This window comes from Phoenix dactylifera, chromosome 3, assembly GCF_009389715.1.
Source record: "Phoenix dactylifera cultivar Barhee BC4 chromosome 3, palm_55x_up_171113_PBpolish2nd_filt_p, whole genome shotgun sequence".
Lineage (NCBI taxonomy): Eukaryota > Viridiplantae > Streptophyta > Magnoliopsida > Arecales > Arecaceae > Phoenix > Phoenix dactylifera.
Genome location: NC_052394.1, coordinates 15937855 through 15958628, shown reverse-complemented (window position 1 = coordinate 15958628; position 20774 = coordinate 15937855). Strand labels below are relative to the sequence as shown.

General features: G+C 36.7%; 2 protein-coding genes across 2 annotated transcripts; one reads left to right on the top strand and one right to left on the bottom strand.

The window, feature by feature from the left end:
• The first annotated feature begins 975 nt into the window (after nt 1-975).
• Nucleotides 976-13542, top strand: LOC103710331 (rhomboid-like protein 20). The gene is made up of 8 exons (XM_008796003.4): nt 976-1115; nt 1241-1341; nt 2054-2194; nt 2428-2494; nt 5043-5194; nt 5291-5392; nt 9180-9305; nt 12934-13542. The coding sequence occupies exons 1-8, from the start codon at nt 977-979 to the stop codon at nt 13102-13104; spliced, it is 999 nt and encodes a 332-aa protein (XP_008794225.2). The 5' UTR covers nt 976; the 3' UTR covers nt 13105-13542.
• Nucleotides 13543-13934: 392 nt separating this feature from the next.
• On the bottom strand, nt 13935-20307 carry LOC103710332 (dual specificity protein phosphatase 12-like). Its single transcript, XM_008796005.4, has 6 exons — nt 19549-20307; nt 18102-18154; nt 17871-17935; nt 17704-17782; nt 14646-14945; nt 13935-14518 (listed from the first exon to the last, which is right to left on the bottom strand). Exons 1-6 carry the CDS (start codon nt 19956-19958, stop codon nt 14364-14366), a joined length of 1062 nt encoding a protein of 353 aa, XP_008794227.2. The 5' UTR covers nt 19959-20307; the 3' UTR covers nt 13935-14363.
• Nucleotides 20308-20774: the final 467 nt, after the last annotated feature.

Below are 20774 nucleotides of genomic sequence, written 5' to 3'. Positions count from 1 at the left end.
CATGATAATGAAAAATACCCGGCAATGTATTATTATTTTATTTTTTTTGTTAGATTAGATGAATCATATAGTCCAAATATGGGCACATCTAAAAAAATAAATAAAGTGTTATTTGCATAAATATCTTTCTAAAAATTTAAATTTGTATGAATATCTTTTTAAAATTTATATTTATTTCTATAACCTCATAAAACACTATTTTTGCATAAATGTCTCTAATATAATTGTTTTTTCTAACACTGTTAATAAAAACCATATTTATTATAATTAAAAATAAAATAAAATTTTAAAATTACTTTTTAATCTCCCGTCGCGATCGCTTTATAAATGTTTGTGTTTGCACATCTACCCATCAAGAATATTTTAGTCATTTTAATTTAAAATCGTTAATTTTGTAACGACGTTAGATGGCGTGGGTACATATGCAAAAATAAGGATAAAAAAGGTAAAATAACAAAACAAGTGTTTTACGAGGGTACACATGCAAATATTAATTTTGGGAGGGTATCCATGTAAAATTCGATATTTATGAGGATATTTATGCAAAAAAAATCTAAAAATAAAAGACAACAAATCATGCAGTGCTCTAGACAACTTTCTTTTTCCAACTCATAGGGCACCTTCAGTCTCCAGAGTAATTGGCCACATATGAGGCCACTCAGTCTGCAGCCCTATTAGTTTTTATAAAAAGTATTATCTTTTATACTGTTTTTATAAAAAAATTAATTCATCAGAAATTAATTTTTAAAAATAGATAATAGTTTATCTAAAAAAATAGTACAAATGAAAATGACAACCATTACTTGAATTGCAATACTCTTAAAATGTTACTGCAAACTAGAACATTTCGGCACACGCCTCATGGGTCAAGTTGGCAGGTGCATCAAGATGTGTCCACGTGAATCTCAAGGCCCCATGTACCAGAGTTTGCAACATCACAACTCAGAAGCGTGTAGTGAACTCACATACTTCCCGAATGGAAAGATACATCATACAAGGGAGTAGCGAAAGTCGGAAGAGTACCACTTCATGCCCTATTCGTTCTCGGCAGGCCCCGACCGTCGTTGGGATTCGCTTCTCCTCCTCGAAGATGAACGGCGGACCTTCTGGTTTCCGTAAGCGATTCCGTCTCCAAAACTCCTGAAACCAATTATTCTAATAAATATTTCCTAATTTTTTAGCAGAAATTTCCTTTTATGTACGATTCTTTAATTTTTTTCGGGGGATTTAATTCTTCCAGACAATGCTCCCGTTACGAGGACTTTCGTCATCGCGAGCGCTCTCCTCACAATCTTATTTGGGGCTCAGGGTCGTTCTCTGCGGCTCGGATTATCGTCTCAGGTTCCTTTTTTTCCTTAAAATAGTCCTATCTCACCCTTTTTTTTCTGTTCTTTTTCCATAAAAAACCTGTTTTTCTTCCCCCAGTTTCTTGTGTTTCTTGAAAATTCCTTCTTTATTTTTTGTCTTCTTTCAAATTGTTCTGTTTTCCCTCAAATTCTTGTGTTTTTCGCTCGACATATTGACGAGTTTGCTCCTATCGCGTTTTAATTCGAAGTTAGCTTTTGTTTTTGGAATGTTCGTATTCTTTCAGCTGGTTACCGGGGGTGCCAGTTTGAAGTCTATCTTTGTTTGTTTAGATTTGTTCTCATGTCCTATCTGCCACTCCTCTAGATCTCTAACTCGTCTCATGTGCAATTCTGAATAATTTTAGTCTTAGCCATCGTTCAATTTCTTGCAAAAAATATTAAGTGCATTCCGAGGAAGGGTGTTTTTTTCTTTTTTTTGGTGCAGTTTGGCATCTGCAGTTTGCTACTAAGTTGATTGGAAATCATTTTTGTTGTTTTTTTGATTGGCGAAACCCAACGGTTTTGAATTTTATGCTTTCCGTAAGGGCTTCCAAGGTTGCTTTATATTATATCTTGTATTCCTCTTTATAGGTTCAAAAGTACTTAGATGGTTTCTTCTCCATAATGGTACGATGTTTTCTAGTGTTATTCATGCAGTCATACAGTACCAAATCTAAGTAAACTGAGAATGTCTTTTGTTCTTGCAGGATATTACCCCAAAATTCCGCCTTTGGAGGCTCATTCCTTCAGTGTTTGGTTTTTCTTCAACACCAGAGTTGATGTTTGGACTATATTTGCTCTATTATTTCAGGGTATTTGAAAGACAGATAGGCTCTAATAAACATTCAGTAAGTAATTTACTTTTCCACTTTACTCATTTTCATGATGAATCACTGTAGAAGTTTTGAGTTTCAAAGAGTATGTGCTTATATTTATCATGCTAGTAGTGCCAACAACTGTATCCTGATATACTTTTCTACTTTCATAACTTTTATTATTTGTCTGAAATGCATTTATAAGCGAGGTTTGTTATCATTCCATTTCTGACTAGTTTGCTATCCATTTTTGTTTAAATATGCAGGTTTTCATTTTATTTTCTCTGATAATGTCATCATTTTTTGAGATCCTAGCTTTGGTGTACCTGAAAGGTATGCATTATCAGCTACTCGCTTTTCTTTGACTTGTTATTCTTGTTAGGGTAAGCTGGCTTGAAGAACCACATTATTTTATGTTATCCAATATTTATGATCTAGCATGCATTCTTAATCCAGTTTGACTTGACATATCCTTTGTCTGCACAATTATGCTCTTACTAATTTCCCTGTTCTGCCAGTTGTGCTATATTGGCTATTTAGTAATCAAAAAGGATGATACATAATTTTGTTAGCCTGATTTTTGTAATGGTGAAATTTTGTTTAGAGCTAGCAGGGGCTAAGATGTTGGCTTTTCAGTCCTGTAGATGGCACCTAACTATCAGGATTCTTTTAGGAGGTAGATTGAAGTACATTGATAAAATATAAGATAATATTAATGAAAATAGACAGGGAGTGGGAACATAATTTTTCATAATGCAGCGAGCCAAATAGCATATGTAACAAGAGGTTTACTCTTTTCACAATATACTGTTTATATTACATTAGCATATCTTACTTTATTAGCTAATAAGTCTTTTTTCTTTTCTCTTGGAGAATTGGTCTATGGCATACAATTGATCCCCTACCATGTTATCATCTAATACTATATAATGGGAAAGGTCTGGAGTATACCATGCTGATGCTGGCATAAAGGCTCGACCTTCTGCAATATAATATGGCCCCCATTCCTGCTCCAATAGAGTGAAACTGCAACTTTTTTTCTTTGTCAGTTTTCACAAGAATATGGCGTATAAAGGGAAATTAAATGGCAGAGTAAGGATGAATTTTGTGGGAGCCTAGCCTTTAACACGTCAAGACCACCTTCCATGCCTGTCTCAAAACAGTTCTCACTTTTTCTTTCTTTTTTTTTCCCGGGAGGGGGAAGGGGGTAAACTTCTCCCTTTCGAGCGATGCTTCTATCCTATCATATATGTCGACACTCTTCTTTTACTTTATATTTCATCTTTCTATATTTCTCTTAAACTATAGAAGAGAAAGAATATGCTAATTAAAACAAAGTATTTTTATCAGAACTTTAGAAGTTCTTGATTGATGAAATCATATATGCTTATGAGATGCTCCCTTCTATTTCTGTGCTATATTGTATATAAGAAGAGAACTCTCTGTGAAAGGGAAAAAACATGCATTCAACTCCTAAAAATTTGAGGTTGAGAAGGAAAAACATGTGCATCTTGATAAAAACTTGAATCCTGGGGCTGTTGGGATCACAGCCATCTATCTTTTCTCTTTTGAAAAGCCTGGACTTCCAACTCCCACCAATATAAGGAAACTATTTGGAAAAAGCGAAAAAATTATAGATCTTAAAAAAATAATAATCCTAGATCCCAAATAATTGGCATCTAAGCTATTAACTAGATAGACAATCAATGCCATCTTTTCTCTTGAACTTGTCGAGATCTAGTCATATGTAACTAGACCAAGGATTAGAGTGCTGCATGTTAGTGCCTTGCTGTCTGTGCACTGGCATGGCACAAATGTTATCATACTTGTGTTTGGCATGCATGGTCACACACTGGCACACATCCATTGGTCCAATAGCATTACACATAGCCATGTTGTATTCATACAAGACAGCAATATATGCGTAAAGCATGTGAGAAATAGAGAGAAAACTCAAAAGAAAGGGTGTGAATCTGCAGGATAGAATGATTAGACAGAGAGAGAGAGAGAGAGGGAGGGAGGAGGTGAGAATGACATAGGAAGAGACCAGCTAGAGAGAGGGAGAGGCCAGAGGGATTTTGGAGATCGTAGGTTTGATCCTACTGTGGCATTGAGCAATCTGATGGAACAAGATTTCTGAATCCTGCAGTTTTTTTCATTCTTCTTTTTTTTTGAATATCTTGAATGTAGGAGAGCACAGGGCTCAATCGAACAATGAGGGAAGGGGGCCATCTTGCAAGACAAGTGGGCCAGGGGGGTTGCCCTGTGACCTTTGAAAAGGGCAAGTTAGAAGTAGGGTAGTAGAAAACCGCAGCATCAGCGCATAGAAGCTTGTGGCTACCTGTCAGGCTAAGATGGTAGGCATCTTGCAGCAGGAACCCCTTCATGACTGGGTTGAATATTGTTCAGAGGTTCCTGCTTGGGCCCTAGTGAAAGGAACATTTCCAGCAGCTATGATCAAGGAGAGAGGGAATCAATGGATCTTTATATCCACCAAAGATAAATCTCTATATACCAAACACTACCATATCGCCGTTTGCTTGAAGTAGCTGCTTAGATTCTGCATGCCTGTTTGGCCATGACTTGCTGTTTATCCTCTAGGCTACATGAGGTTACTTGCTTGTTTTTTCCTTAACTTTTTCTTGTTATTAATTATTTTCTTATACTGCCTCTCTTACCATGGAAGTCACTTGTATTTTCTGGATTTAGCTTTTCTCAAGTCTCAGATTATGTCAACATAGTCTTTTTATTGTCCTTTTCGTACTTTTCTTATTTGTCCCTCTCTTAAAATCTGATATCATTTTCACTTTTTTAGCCTGTGCTATTGATGTTTTCAGAGGATTAAGTTTTCTAAATGGGCTTTATTCTGCTTTTTCTGCAGATCCCTCCTTGAATACATTGGTATCTGGACCATATGGTCTTATATTTGCTGCCTTTGTACCTTTCTATTTTGACATTCCAGTTTCAACACGATTCCGTATCTTTGGGTTAAATTTCACTGACAAGTCATTTATATATTTGGCAGGTCTTCAGGTCGATCCTATTTCAGAACTTCTCCATTATTTATTGATATTCAATCTTTTCATTGTTAGGAGCAGCAACTGACCTTATTTTTGTCACCATCTTCAGCTACTATTTTCATCCTGGAAAAGATCTGTTGTACCTGGCATATGTGGCATACTTGCTGGATCCTTATATCGGCTCAATGCATTTGGCATCCGTAAGATGAAGGTTAGCATAGAAGACACTCTAAAATGGTTAAACAAAATCTTTTGATCCCATCTTTTTGTGAGAACTTACATTTTATACCCTGAATTTGTTAGTGTTACGTATATATTTCAATCAGATTTAGCAAGCCTGAAACACATTATTGACCAGTTCAAGTCCTAGTCAACAATTAGTTCTTGGTAGATATTCTAGAGAATTACTATAAAGTAAATAAAAATTTCCTAATGCTTGCCCCTCACCAATCTCCGCCTAGATATTACCTGTGAGAAGAAAATATATGAACTAGATTATGCTGGAGAAATAAAATAAAAGGCATGAAATTGGATAGACTAACTTTTCTGGATGGCTTTGTTGGCTTTGTTTAACAAGCCCATGTTGTCATTATGGCCATTTAAATGCAATTAGTGTATATGACTTTTTGCTGTATAGCTATTTAAATTTTTGAAGCAGCCATTTAAACTATCATACTGCATAATGAGGACATGGTAGTCACAGATAAATGGAAACATTTGATAGTATGAATTTATATTGTTTTCTCTTAAGTAATTAACTTAACAATGCTATAGGAAAGCATAATTAACTTACCACGTATAGTAGGATGCCAGAAAAGGTAGTGCATTCTAGAGGTTATTTAAATGTTATTTAACTAAAGGCAGAAGGATCATGTGTTCTGTTTGTATTATTGTTTGTCATGGTATGAAATTGTCTACAGATACAGAAAAATTTATACAAAGATGCAGGAGGAAATCTTTTTGTCTCCTAATCTAAATTATTTAACAAATGGCAAACGTATCTGAAATCTTAAAATCAAATTTGATGTTAATGATATGACTTGGACACATTGACCATTTTATAATAAAAAATCTAGTATACAGTCTGACATTAAAGAAATTATGTGGTTGCATGTAAGGTAAAAGAATGCTAAATAGCTCAGTTAATGTAATAAATCTACAGGCCATCATTGCATGACATAAGATTGTAAGAGGCAGAGTAACTACAGTATTATGAACTTCATCAGATGCAGAGTATACATTAAGAACTAGAGGCAAATTATTCATTTACTTATGCTTAGCTTCTCATCGTAGACAATGGTTGTACATCCTCTCCTTTGGCTAGGTAGTCATACATACAGCCAATATAATGGCTGTACACGCCCAACTCGTGTTTGACTCTTGGAGTTTTGGTAATCAAATTTTTCTCCATTAATTAAAGCAACTCTTCTATATGCCTTGCTTTTGGATCCACCAATAGGACCAAAGAAACAAAAGTGAAATTGCAACTATGTTAATCTAATGTCTGCCTGTAACATCTGATATGCTCATCTAAGTGACCTGATCTAAATCCAAATGTTAAATGTTAATTCCACCATTATTTAGAAGATATGTGGAGAGATGATTGGCAAGAAAAGCTACATTCATTGACTTTTTTAAAAAAGAAGAAAAAGTTAGGTGTTAAATTTGGTTCTGCAATTGGGACTTGGAAAGTAATAGGATTAGAAACTTTTTTGGATCATGAATGATTACCTGGTTAGAATATTGGAGTTGGCTATTAAGTTGGTAAAAGTGCATCACTCTCTATGAGGTATCAACATGGCTGGAAGTTATTTCGGGTCTCTTTTGCTGTTGAATGAGATGCTGTTTGACATGGCTGAAGCATCGCAAGAAACTATAAATTAGGATCAGATTGACGATGAGCGGAGATGGCCTGAAACAGTGAATTAGCTTATATGTGCATATATTTTATTTTATTAGCGTGTATATATATATTTATGAAATAGTGTATATGTATGCGTATATATATGTATATGTATTATATTTGTATGTATGAAAGTTGCCAAAAGTGATACTAATGATGTCAAAAGTTTTTTTAAGAGTTCTTGAGAATTATGAATTGCTTTAATTGGGAAGGTTTGAATATTGACATGATCATCATTAACCACTGGAATATGATCCATTGATTGATAATCTCAAGTGACGTTATGATCAAGCACGCATGAACTGTTTTTGACATTCTGTTTATTTATTTTGACATGTAGAAGATGTTATCTTAAGATATGCTCTCATAAAATTTGTTGGCTTCTTCCCTTCTAATGAGATTTGTAAGCAGTTCAACCATAACTTATTAAACTCTTAGGATCAAGAATAACTTGCTGGTGACATTCAAGCTAAACTTGATTTACCCTATATTTTTTAAGAGGAGTTCTAGGACTAATTTTTAGTGTCGTATAGGCTATCATGTGTTTGCATCTTCAGATATATAGCGCATCACTTATCATGTAATGCCACCAAGTACATGGGCATCTTGTCAAAACTGTAAGGTCATTTTTTTGGTCGGATGTCATATCTAGAGGATGAATGAGCATAATTCTTCTTGTATCTGTTATTTTAATTGTTTTGATCTTTCTAGACAGTTGTGTACTTGCTTGACTTTGTGGTAAGCTTGTGGTAAACTGTTTCTTGACAGTCTGCACATATATAGGTTTTAGTTGTGAACCATGCTGATTCATGCTCCTGCCTGGCATGCACCATGTCAGGCCTGGATTGGCACAAGGGCATATGTATGCTACCAAGTGGAACCAGACCATGCCTATTCAATTTGGTTTGTCACAGCTCGGTATCGAGGAATATCAGCTAGAAAGGTTAAAATGACCTTTTCTTCCACCCGTTCATTTCGTTGGAGAGGGAGCAGATGTTATTTGTTTGGAAATGAGAGGGTTTCCACTTCAAACTATTAGTTAGCACAGGAAAACTACAGTTATTATACCATAGTTACTTGATAGTTATTGCCCAGTTATGACATCGTTGTACTATAGTACTACAATTAAATTATTGTTATAGATATACTAATTAGGATGTCATATTTGCTTAAGTTACATGCTGCACTAAAATTGACATTCATATATGCCTTTGTTCTTGATTGCATATGCTGTATATAGATGTAGATTATTTATTTTCATGCATCAAGTAACTCTTAACTACATCAAGAAAATTTTAAAAGCACATGCTTAAAAAAAATAAAAAGAAAAAAATGAAAGTGGCCAGCCTTTGGCCGGCCTGAGCATAGCATGCGATGCCTAAACCCTTGGCAGATATTATTGTTTTTACTCTTTTTTTATAGGTAATTCATGTACCTGTTATAGCAGAAAATTTGATGGTTGTCTAGTTGGTTTTACAAGTGATTGAAACTAAACATATTTGTTACCTTTTTAGCTTTTAAACCTGTATGCATAATTTGTGAATGCATGCACATGCAATCACATCATGTCTCTAGAGCATCTACTGAGTCTTTGATGCACATAAGACTATAACCCAACCATCCAGATAGTCTTAACTAGTAAGCCTTCTGTCAGTTGGTTAGTTATTCATTCTTCACTGTCTTTTCCTGTAATGGTAGATCCTCACTTAAGATAAGTCTGTAATGCCTGCCCTTCTTCCTGATGCAAACAGATAAATACCCTTCACTTTTGTACCTCAGGACTTTGTTGCATGCAAGTATGTAACTATATCATCCCAGATATGTGTAAGTGCACAAATATCTGCATTTGGTTGCTCTGGCTAGCATTAAATTGATGGGAGGGTACTTAATTATGGTTGCCGACTTATTATTGTTTTAATGTTTGGTATGCTCTAATTTTTAGCATATTCTTCTATGCCTTTATTGAATATTATTTATGTGAGGAGTCGGTTCAAATGTTGCTACTTTCCAATTTTTCATTGGATGAATGTGTCTTTTTCTTGGGGCCAAGATCTTCCTCCTCCATATGACAACTGAATATTTGTACATTGTGCAGTTTCCAGGCATTGTAACATCATTTTTCTCAAGATTGTCATGGCCCTCCTCGAGTAGTTCATCACAAACATTGTCAAGTGAGAACAGTATAGGAAATATACCATCTTATCCTTCTCGTCACATAGAGGCAAGTTTTTCTAGCACATCCTTTACTTGTATAGAATATGCTGGAATGTGGTTCTTTTGTTTTTTCGGATGAGATTATGTAAATTTGTGACTTCTAATAATTTAAATATTTGTTTTTCTTGGTGGGCATACTAATAGCTTTGGGTAGCAGGAAAGTCTTATTAGGAGACAGTTGCAGCTATGATGTTGGTGCTGAAGGCCTGATATGAGCTTCAGCATGAATCGGCAGAAGATTATACTTTTCTAAACAAGAAACTAATTGTTCTAAGCATGATAAGATCTAAACCTAGAAGTTAGAAAGCAAAAAAAAAAAAAAAAATAGAGAATGACGAAACTAGATCTAAGAGCTAAAGGATAACTAGTACTTCTTTGCTCGCCAAGGACTCCACCACCTGACATCTCAAAGCATGTTGCAGCCAAGGGCTCGACCATGGCCTTGCCGTCACTGTAGAATATACGATGCAAAGAAAAAGATAAGCATGATAGCATCTAAAAGGAATAGTTCTCATTAACTTATGGAAAATTGGGATACATAAGGGGGTATTTACAGCCTCTGAGACCTATTCAAGGGATAACGATGACATGGTATCTTTAGAGTCTGAAAAGAAGTCAAAAACTAAGCCCTAAACTTACAGACTAAGCACTTCTCACTGGATTGGTGATTATAGAAGCCTTCCAATGGTGAATTTATTGTCATCGAAAGTGTTCGGACGGTGGCTATCCTACTGTCAGATTGCACTGATGGTAACTTGTTCCACTGTTGGATGCTTTTGGTTGTGATTTTGTCTCGAACTCGGCTCCTTGATCTTCTGTGCATGAGTGGGTGCTGTCAAATGTCTTGGAGTCCACTTCGAACTTGGTTGCTTCACAGGCAAGCCTTCTAGAGAAGCTTCCTTTTGACGGCGACCTGCACACTGTTGGATGGCTTCTAACATTACATAATTCATTGTCGGTTGGATCCATTCCTGTTTAGGCTTTCTTTTGTATTGGGGCAGGCTTGGCCTGCATCAAGTTATCTTATTGTAAGAATAAACTATATTAAATTTTATCCATCACCAAGGTCAAAGCTTTTATTTCTAGAGTATGGTTTCCATGGCACTAGTCTTGAAACGCTTTGGCTGGGTTTGGTCTAGATGGGTTGTTGGAGTCAGGCATTGTAAAAGAATTTAGGGAGGGTAGTAAAATGTTATGCATCTGTAAGAAACAAAAGATTCATAGAAATTTTTCAGCTATGTCTGATGGAGAAACGAGTTTGATAATTTAGAGTAATCAGAGAATGTAATGAGCAAAAAGGAAACCATGGATGAATTATGCCACACATCTAGGAACTTTCCGTGAGTTATAAATATTAATTGGGCATCAGTATTTACTGTTCATAGCTTCCTGATTCTTCAGCTCTTGGAAAAATATTCAATTCAATCATTTGTGGTCTTTTCTTGTTTTGGTTTAGCCTGGCTTTGCCATATATTGTCTTTAATATGTGATACTTCCTCTGTTCTCTTTGTTTAATATATTCAGAAAACTGTAGTTGGTATCTCGTGCAGCTACTATGGTGGATAGACACCTTTAGAATCTAATGAGGATATCTGAAAGCTTATTTATCTTGTTTATTGTCTCATGGCTTATAAATGTTGCCATACCTAATAACACATTCATGAAACCTTTCTTTCTTCTCTTTACCATGATAACCATAGTATGTATTAGATCTAGAGTATTATTAGTTAGTTCATCTGTGTATGATTGACTGGTCCACGTTACAAGTATTTAATTCTGCCTGTTATTGTACACACCCTATTTAGATGTAGAGCTTACTCATCATCTTCAAGGCAGTTGGTTGCTAAATTAAATATCTACAATAAACTCTACTTGTTGCCCAGGTAAACTGATGTGCACAATTTAGCTGAAGGATTGGTCTGTGGTGAGACCGTCCGATCTCCTTTAGCTTTTTCCTCATAAGGTTTGAGTATGAATTAGCAGTATCCTTTAGCATAAGCAATTATCTCAATATATCTTATTTTTGTTAATTTTTTAGTGATTTGTTATTTTGTTGATAGCACTTCTTAAAGGAAATTATGATTATTGAATCTTAGGAAATTTTCCCTTTGGGGACGCATCAACCTTTTGAGGTCTCTGTCTCTCCAATTTTTTATTTCCATGGAGGCAGTATATGAATCAGAGATCTTTTTTATGTAAATAAAAGGGAAGGAATGTTAAGGACACTATTACAATTTTGAAAACTTAGGAGAATGAGAGAGACATTGAATTGTTGAAGGTTTGATTTGTTGAACTTATGTTGTTTATTTGATTGGTACAGGGCCCAATAGGCATTCCAAGGACATATCAGTTTAGTTTAATTGGCTGAATGAAGACTTTTGGCTTTTTTCTCAACTTAGCTGAGGTGGTATTTTCTGTTGTTGCCAAGTCATCTAATTAAATCACTTTTTATAGGAGCGCAGGTGGATTAGGTTGTGTCAGGCATGACCCTGGTCCATCCTAATTTGTGCTCTAGAATTGGGAATTAGATCCAACTTGTTTATCCAACAGATTTGAGTCGGGTGATGTCTTTCTCAGGAAAGATTTCAGATGAATTAAGGATTTGATGGTGCTGATGATTTCAGATGAGGCTTGGATTTTAGGGTGCTAGGTCCAATGTTTTAGTTTTATCAGTTTCTTTACCCAAAAGAATGAAGAATAAAATCCTGGTCTGGTATCCTTGGCTTAGGTCTATCAACTTATAATCAACTTTGAAAAATTCATTTGTTGGGTGGTACAAATTATCCATGATGCATGGACTGTGAAATGGATAGACCACAGAACTAAATCTGATGTTGATCTTCATTCTGTGAGGAAGCAAGAGTAAGAGGTGGATCAAATAGTTGGTCAGAAGGGTTCTGAAGTAGTTCTGCAGGAGGAAACTTCTGGAGCAGTTCTAGCAGCTCAAATGGAAGATTTGGGCTACCTTAGCATGATTAAGCATTTAAGCTGAAACAAGCACCAAACTGTTGTGAGATGAATAATGCCAACAACTAATATCAGGGAGTGTTGAGATCTAAGAGGAATATGGGGTGTTATACTCCAAGTTTGAAAGGAGAGAAAGAAGAATGGAAGAATTTGATGAGGCTCAAAGTGATTCAGTTTTCAAATTGTGATTAACGAAAATGGAGTGATGAGAATGCTAAAATAACACTACTTGAAGGCCAAAATAAATCCAGAACTGGCACATCAAGCACCTATAGAGTCATCAAAAGCTGTTTGTATAGGTCAAATTTGATGGGGATCAAATAAGGCAAGAGATATTTGCTGCCCCAAAATTCAATAATTATGCACCTACCAAGCTTTTTTTTTCCTCCTTTTTTGTCATTGTTGTGGGGCTATATTGGAGTTGATAATCTTTGGAATGCAGCACTCTGTTTTTAGGGGTATTGTCAAGAAGATCTTATGATTTTGGATATATAAGAAATTCCAGTAGAAAAGGAAAAAGCTCTAGGTGGAGGTTACCGTTCGAGTTGAAAACTATGGTTTTCATCTTTTAATAATCTTATTTACTCATTGTTGCAAATATTTTCATCTGCTTTATTCTTACGTCTGAACATCTACCAACCTCCTTAAATTCTTGTCGTCTGTTGCAGGGAAACCATCCCTCCGCAGCCCGGACTTCTGTTGCAGAGCCATCTGAAACTTCTGTTGCCACTTTAGTGTCCATGGGATTCGACAACAATTCTGCCAGACAGGCGCTGATACACGCTGGAAATGACATCAATGTGGCCACTAACATCCTTCTTGAAGCACAGTCTCAATAGCATTATTTTGTCAGTGTACCACTTCCAAAACTGACTAGCTGCACTGCTCTTCTGACATCCGAGCATAACGAGTGAACTGGTCCCATATTCATTTGTCTCCGAGCTTAATACTGCATCGACTGTGATCGGCTCCATTCTGGTTTCAGTGTTGGTGTTTACAGGCTCCTCCCCAGTTTAAAGGTTTTGATCTGATGTTTTGTGCTTTTGAGATAAAAAAAAAAAAAGGGTATGCATACGAACCGGCATCATATGAACACATGAATGGTTAGATGTTCTTGTTAAAGAAGGCATGTGGTAGCTCCGATCTTTAGAGCTTATAGTTTAGCTGAACAAATTGTAGCTGTCATAAATCAAATCCTTTGATGAGTGATAGTATGTTTAATAGACCACTTAATATTCCAAATATATGAAAGTAAAGCGTTGGTCATCATGTTTGAATTTTTGAGCATCTGTATGGATTGAGGATCAATAGTTGTATAAAACTTGTTCTGATCTGCTAGTTACATGGTCCCAGCAAAGCATCACTTGACCATATTCAGAACATTGGTGGGGCAGAAGGGGGTGATGGGTGGCGGGGAGGGGTGGAAGTTGGGGGCAAGAACAGGGTCGAAGATCCATGCTTTGCACAGAACGAACCAGAAATTAGCAGCTAGAACTCATTAGAATTTAATCAGAATTCATTTGATGGATGGATTACAATACCTTGCCCAAGCGCCATGTACTCTTTGAAATGATAAGGCTGCTAAAGAATCATTCAGAAGGGTCATGATGGAGTTCTCATGACTTTTAACGGCAATCAAATGTATGGCCAGAAATAAATGTACATGAAATTTTAGGAAATCGCTCATCCTTGAACTGAGCAGAATGCTTTGAACAGGAGCTTCCTTGCATTAACTCCATGCTCTAATTTTTCAATTTATTTATACATAGATTCGACTCCAAAGGTGCTATAACATGCGCCACCTCAACATAAAGCAGCTCTTATCAACTCCAACTGCAAGAAATTAAAAGATTATGCAGCCTGGTTGCAAGAAGAGCGAATGAGAACATCGTTTACTTCATGACATAAAAATCCTAGTACAAGCAAACATAGCTCCAGGCGAGCAAGCTAATGAAGAAGATCATGAACTGAATCAATACTCCAGGTTCAGTGGTTTGAGTTCTTAATTATATACTTAAAGAGGCATTAAGATTCTGAGGCTGCTTTGCGTATGTACACAGAGGAGTCTTGCTGTTTGCTTTGGTATCCTCGTTCAACATCAAACTGTGCTGATATCCACTTTACTCTTATGAATCTGGAATGCAGGGGTGATCCAGCTGCCACAGCTGCACTGAATGCCTGACCAATTGAAGTACCCTAGGCGTGCATCACACTGGATGCATGAGAGCTTTCCTTCCAATGCACCCTCTTCGACTGTCACGAGTCACAAGAAAAGCAATAAAGCCAAGTTGCCAGGCTTGCTTTCCTTCCAGCCAAACATAAATGCACGCAATTTGGAAAAGTAGAGATCTGGAAAAGAAAAAGGATCAAATTGTTCTACCTGAGATCATCCACTTCAAAGGCTCGACAAATAAAGAAGAGCATTCTGTCTCCCGAAACCTGTCGAACATGTTGCCACTTCTTCTTTTTTGCCACTCGAAGCAGGTCTCGCTCTCGCCTGGTACATGGCTTACAACATTGTCTTGCAATGCGACGACCCTGCAGCACTTTTTGCAGCGGTAGGCAATTCTCGGCTGATCGACCTTGGAGGCTTCCTCAGAAGAGTTGGACTCCACAGGCAAACCAGGGTCAGCTCCTAATATGAAGCCATCTATTTTCTCTCCTTGTTTATAAGAATGACCTGAGAAAACAGTTTCAGCCATCAAAGATGGAATTTCAGAGAAACAGGTGATGTCTGTCTTCCAGTGAAATCAGGTAGACAAACACCCATATCAAAAAAACAAAAAAAAGGCCCCACAAACACAAGATAACGGAGAAGGATCGATAATTCAATCACGAGCACATAGAATTTGCTGTGTCATGCAAATAAAAGGAAACAGATCTCACAGTTGTTGAAAGTGATACACAAAATATATCCAAGGATATAGCTAACAAGGCTAATTATAGTAATACACAGTTAATGTGAAATTTAAAAAAAAAAAAGATCATCATGAGATACTCTGCAATCAATTAAGGCCAGAACAGATTCAGTAACACAATGGCAAAATGTGATTCTTTTATCTTAATACTATTTCATTTGTTTCAGGCTTGTGCATGCTACTATTGCATGGGCATGAATTTGAGAATCGAATTCAGACACGTATCCTGGTGTCTGATTCGGCAGGAGGGATGCATAGGATGAATTATAATATTGAATAAAATAATATATATCCAGACCTTTAATATTGTTTGTTTAAAAATTAAAAATAAATATTAAGAAAATATTTCTTGTTAAGTTCTTTCAATATATATGTTTCTCATTCAAAATTCCTAGTCAACTTAAGAAATATAAGAAAATAACATTTTGCAAAGTTATTTATACCTACATCCATGGGCCAATCACTACAAAGAAACAATAGTTGATTCTAACATGAAAATGAAAGGTCACACTCATATTGTGAGACGAGTATAGCTCTCCACTAATCATTAAAGTGGCAACCATCGAACTTCATAAGTATCCAAGTATCCGATAAATGTTCGACTCAGATATATGAAACATGAATTTTTGGAGCTAGGCATGAGTATCCATGTAACATAGCTATGGAGAGCTCCAAGCTGCCCAACACATTCTAATAGCACCAAGTTTAGGCTCAAGAATGTTATCTCTGACAAGAACATCCTTAGTTCTATTGAAGTTGGTGACAGTCTAACATGGTCATATACTCCAATAATGATGTCCACTATTTATTGGTACGCAATTGAACATAAAGCTGCCAAAGTTACAGATCACAACTTTAATGAGACCATAAAATGTGCTAGCAAGTCTATGCTAGCTGGACCATATGCACCTAAATGGTAACCCAGTGTTGTGATAGTGTATAAATACCATATCTCAGAACTGCCCAATGTAAGACAGTATATCATTTCAAGACATCTTATTTCTTACCATGTCTGAGTATTCCGTATTTGAAAAATTTTATGCATGTTTTGCAGCTCCAAAACAGAAAAGGGCTTCCGAAGTATCTGGAACATAAACATTTTTATGGACCATTATAACATAGTTAATTTCAGAATTAAACTCAAACATCTCTGAAGAGATATTAGTTATTGATCAGACCTCAATGCAGGATAAGAAAATTGATGATTTTGAAATGAATTTGATTTTGAAGAACCAAAGACAATTGCACAATTATCATGTGCTTCCCTCAACATCCGGAAAGAAGCTATAAGAAGGGACATGACGTTGAGCGAATCAAGCTACTTCTCGGACGACTCTGTCTTTCTACACTTGATTTTAGTTTGTCCATACACTTATGAATTTACCAAGTAAAATTTATGGCGCAGCAAAATAGTGCAAATGTCCAAATCCTTCTAGTTATTCATACAGTTGGGCTGGAATCACGAACAAGATATAAAATACACGTGCCTAAACTAGAATTACTAACTCCTTGAGTAATTGAAGGTTGAGGTCATACACTTTTGTCTAGTGTGCTAAGCACTTCTCCCTCGATATAAAGTCTAATCTCTTTCATGACTAAAATTCTGCATGCGGAGCAAGTATACAGTTCTGTTTCTTTCAGGTAGCCTCCAGTAGGTACCTTCTACCACCAATATGCAAGTTTTTATGGATAAGATGGACATAAAAGAGATTTCTTTGACAACTCCTTGTCATAGATACTGGCCATTTCTTTTAGAAAACTGATATTTTATCCAACAGATCCTCTAACTTAGAAACAGTTTCTCTTTAATTAAATAGAAACACTAAGTCTTCGTGCTTTCTTTAATAACAGCAACCAAGCAGCTCACTGATTTAATGGTGTCGTATACAGGGTGCAAGATATCAAATGCAAATACCAGGTCCACTGAATCAAGAAGAAAAAGTTTTAGTCTACAATATGAACAGAAAGAAGATTCTGATTTTTGTCCAGAGGAAAAAGATACAATAATACAAAAGCAGCAGTACAGCGTGGATTTAAAATTTCTGCAAACTATATAAGAATAACATAAAATTACAAGAATTAATAGCAACTGGCAAGCTAACAAGATTTCAAATGAAAATTCTATAACTGTCCCATCAGGCAAGTTATATGCGAGGTAGAATCAGCACTTTGGAATCTTATAAGTTAGACTGGTCAAAATATGTTGGTAGAGCTTGGGGTTAAATCTTGTTGATCTAACTAGTTATATAATTTGTATAACTTTGTGATCATTTGTTTCCAAGAATCTTCGACAAGTAGCAGCTTCATCTGAATACCTGAGATCACATACCCTTTTTGAGATTTTTCACATCAAGTTCGTGAAAATATGCAAAAGCAGAGTAAATATCTCTACATAAACATATACACTATAAGGAACTAAATAAACAAAATTAGGTAGCTGATAGAGCAACAGAGATGTATTCTCATTTGGCATTCACTCTATTTAGAGAAAGCACCATCCAGAGTGATATGAAAACTCACCCAAGACTTTTAAACGGAAGCGTTTATAGATGGGGCTTGTGGTATCTACTTTAAAACCCATTTCTTCAAACAATTTTAACTGCAATTATTTGAAGGCAGAAAATTAAAATTTCTGTGCAAGACAGTGCTTTATATATTACCAATTCAGTGTCAAACGATAAAACAACCTGATCCAGAAAACCGTCATTTGGGCAAATAAACTCGCAACTTTCTCTCAAGGATTCAAGTGCATCTGGAACAAAAGAAAAGGTATAACGTTACTGAGAGAATACGATAAATACTAATCCACTTTTCTGCTAATTCATTAATGTTCAATGCAGCATATATCAAAGTCAAGACGTCGGTAATATTAAACTCTCAAATAATAGCTAAACAAACAGGAAAATAGTTAGTCAAACCTTCTAAGGATCTTTGTTCTGTTCTCATTAGATATGCAGTAATGACAGCAGCACTGCAACAAAACACAATTCAAAAAAATAAAATAAAAATCGTATATAAACCAGAGGTTGATAAACTGAAACAGGGCGTAAATAGAATAAACAGATACAATGCCAATGAAATAAGCATTCGGCATGATCAACCTGAATAACAAGTCCAATATTAGGCTCCAAGAGCAAAAATGATAGTACTGAGCAAATAAAACTCTTAAATGCAGGGCCCAAATAGTTTAATATGTACTAGCTGCCAAAGAAACATATTACTTCATTGGCAAACTTTGCTTTACATCAGAAGAAAAGGAATTAAATGGAAGCCAATATGAAAAGGACCCCAAAAGTCACACCATCTATGGACCAAGAAAGCTAAGAATCAGATTAACTAAAAACAAAACCAGTACACCAAGAGTTAAATTCTCCTAAAAACAAAAGCAGTAACTAATAACCACTGAGCGCCTGCTCAGATCATATTACCTCTCTCCCTCTGAGTGGGGTCAGGGTTTTGATTCCAAGTAGTGTTGAAGCCAGGGCCAATCATATTACCTCTCTCCCTCTGAGCGAGGTCGGGTTTTTTATTCCACTTAGTGTTGAAGCCAGGTGTTGGCCCTGGCTTCAACACCACTCAGCAAAGCCTGGTTCGGCAAGCTTGACTCCATCTGCTTGGGAGCCTAGGCTCCAGCCTAGGTGGCTTAGAGTTGGTACATGTAGTTAGTCGGGTTAGGGCCCCTCACAGTCTTCTCTTTTTTTCAAAAAAGAAAATTAAAAAAAACTAACAGATGGCCGAATCCCAATTGTGTGCAACTAAATTAAAATGATGAGCCTAAACAGACTAAACAGTTGACATCATAAGGAAATCATGATCAATTATATTAAAATCTGCATCCTACAACACTACTTATTCCTATCATCTACTTAATATACCAAGTCCTGGAATGGCATCACAATGAAAGGTCCCTGCTCCTTCTTAACCATCTAGCAATTATGGGAACAATTGTTCCGCGACAAGGAAGAAATCTTGTTCCTCCACCAGTGCAATTTGTTCAACATAAGTTAGGTGTTGTCCACCAACCATAAAAGCAAACAGCTACAAAGCCTCTTCTATCACCATGGTTGCCATTTGCCAATTATGTTGGTGAAGGAAAAAATAACTAAAAAAAAAAAAAAACAAACCTTTCAAAGCCTATGGATTTGGAAACAACTGATTTCTATCCAAGAATCGCAAAATCAGTGGATATTCAAAGTAAGATAGAAATCAATTCAGTTATAGATCATAAATATTGACAAAGCTCAAACATCTCGAATCCAAGATCAATTTTTTACCGCAAAAAGAGCAATATCAATCAGAGCCAATGGCAATATATAACTCTAATCAAACGATTTCCCCAGAAAGCTATCACATAAACATCCATACCTTCTCGACACACCGGCAAAGCAATGCACCAAAACCGATCCCTGCTTCCTACTCTCGTCGATAAAATCCAAACATACATCCAAATAATCCAGCAGATCGTCGTCCTCAGTGTCCCTCAGCGGCACCGCCATCCTCACCAGCTTCAGCTCCGGCCCGGCATACTCCAGCGAATACAGTAGCTTCTCCGGCGCCAAAGACTTCTTCGGCAACGACTCATCCGCCCCAACAAGCACCTTCCGGATCTCCTTGGTCCGAATCGAGAGGCCCGGCCGCCAGTCCGAGAAGAAGGAGATCGACGCCGAGCTGAGAAGCGAGAGGACGTGAGTAAACTCCATGCTCGCGCTCTGGAGCACCGCCGCCGCGTCGCTGATGTTGCCGAAGAAGAGCCGGTCCCGAACCAGGTGCGGCATCGCCGGAGAATCCTCCCTAACCCTAAAATCGCACCTTTTCTTGAGGAACTCTTACCCTAACCCTAAATTTCGAGGTCCAAAGAACTCAGTGGCTATTAAACCCTGGGTCTCGGGAACAAGAGCAGAGAAATCTGAGCTAAAACTGGGGTTCTCTGCGGGAAATGTGGATCTTTTTTGTTGCCGTTGTCGTTGTAACCCGAATTTTGATTCGTAATGGAGATTTTTTTTTACAGTTAAAAAGAAATTATTTGCGTTAAAAAGAAACAATTTTGTTTGGGAATCGGAATGGATATATTCTAAGTTCTTTCTACGAGAAAAAAAAAATTGTTTCTTTTTTCCTTCGTTTTATCTTTATTTTTTGTGCTGTGAACAAGGGTTTTTGCAAGTCGGAGGCTTTCGCATGTGTGAAAACAACAGCACGCAGGATCACACGTGTGGAGTGGAGAGCGGCAAAGGAGGCGGCCTTGGGTTTCGGGGGTGGATGCTTACCTGGCAGTTGGGAGCCTTAGGATTGGCGGACGGTTGGGTGCTAAGATGCGGGTGTGGGCCCAAATGCCGTTATGGTGGAGTGCTGTCTTGATTTAAAAAAATCTTGAAATAGCGACGAAAGATCACGAATGATTTTGCTGGGATTTGGTGCAGGATGGAGTCGGGATTTCTCAAACGCTCAAATTATTTCGCCAACATTTTCTTCGCTGTCTTCCTGCTGAATTAAAAAGTCCATCGTACGTGGATCACATTTGTATCCTAGACAATTGCACAATGAAAGCCTCCTAGTTTACTAAAAGAAAAACCAGCATCATGATGTGAAAAAAT

Bases quoted from the DNA above. Each gene is read 5' to 3' on its own strand.
- LOC103710332 (XM_008796005.4), bottom strand. From the start codon at position 19,958: ATGCCGCACCTGGTTCGGGACCGGCTCTTCTTCGGCAACATCAGCGAC. The intron at 17,936-18,101 runs GTTTGACTAACT...CTTTTGTTCCAG, and splicing joins AGAACAAAGATCCTTAGAAG to ATGCACTTGAATCCTTGAGA. The intron at 14,519-14,645 runs GTAGAACAATTT...GACTCGTGACAG, and splicing joins TTTGAAGTGGATGATCTCAG to TCGAAGAGGGTGCATTGGAA.
- LOC103710331 (XM_008796003.4), top strand. From the start codon at position 977: ATGGAAAGATACATCATACAAGGGAGTAGCGAAAGTCGGAAGAGTACC. The intron at 5,195-5,290 runs GTCGATCCTATT...CACCATCTTCAG, and splicing joins TATATTTGGCAGGTCTTCAG to CTACTATTTTCATCCTGGAA. The intron at 5,393-9,179 runs GTTAGCATAGAA...TACATTGTGCAG, and splicing joins TTGGCATCCGTAAGATGAAG to TTTCCAGGCATTGTAACATC.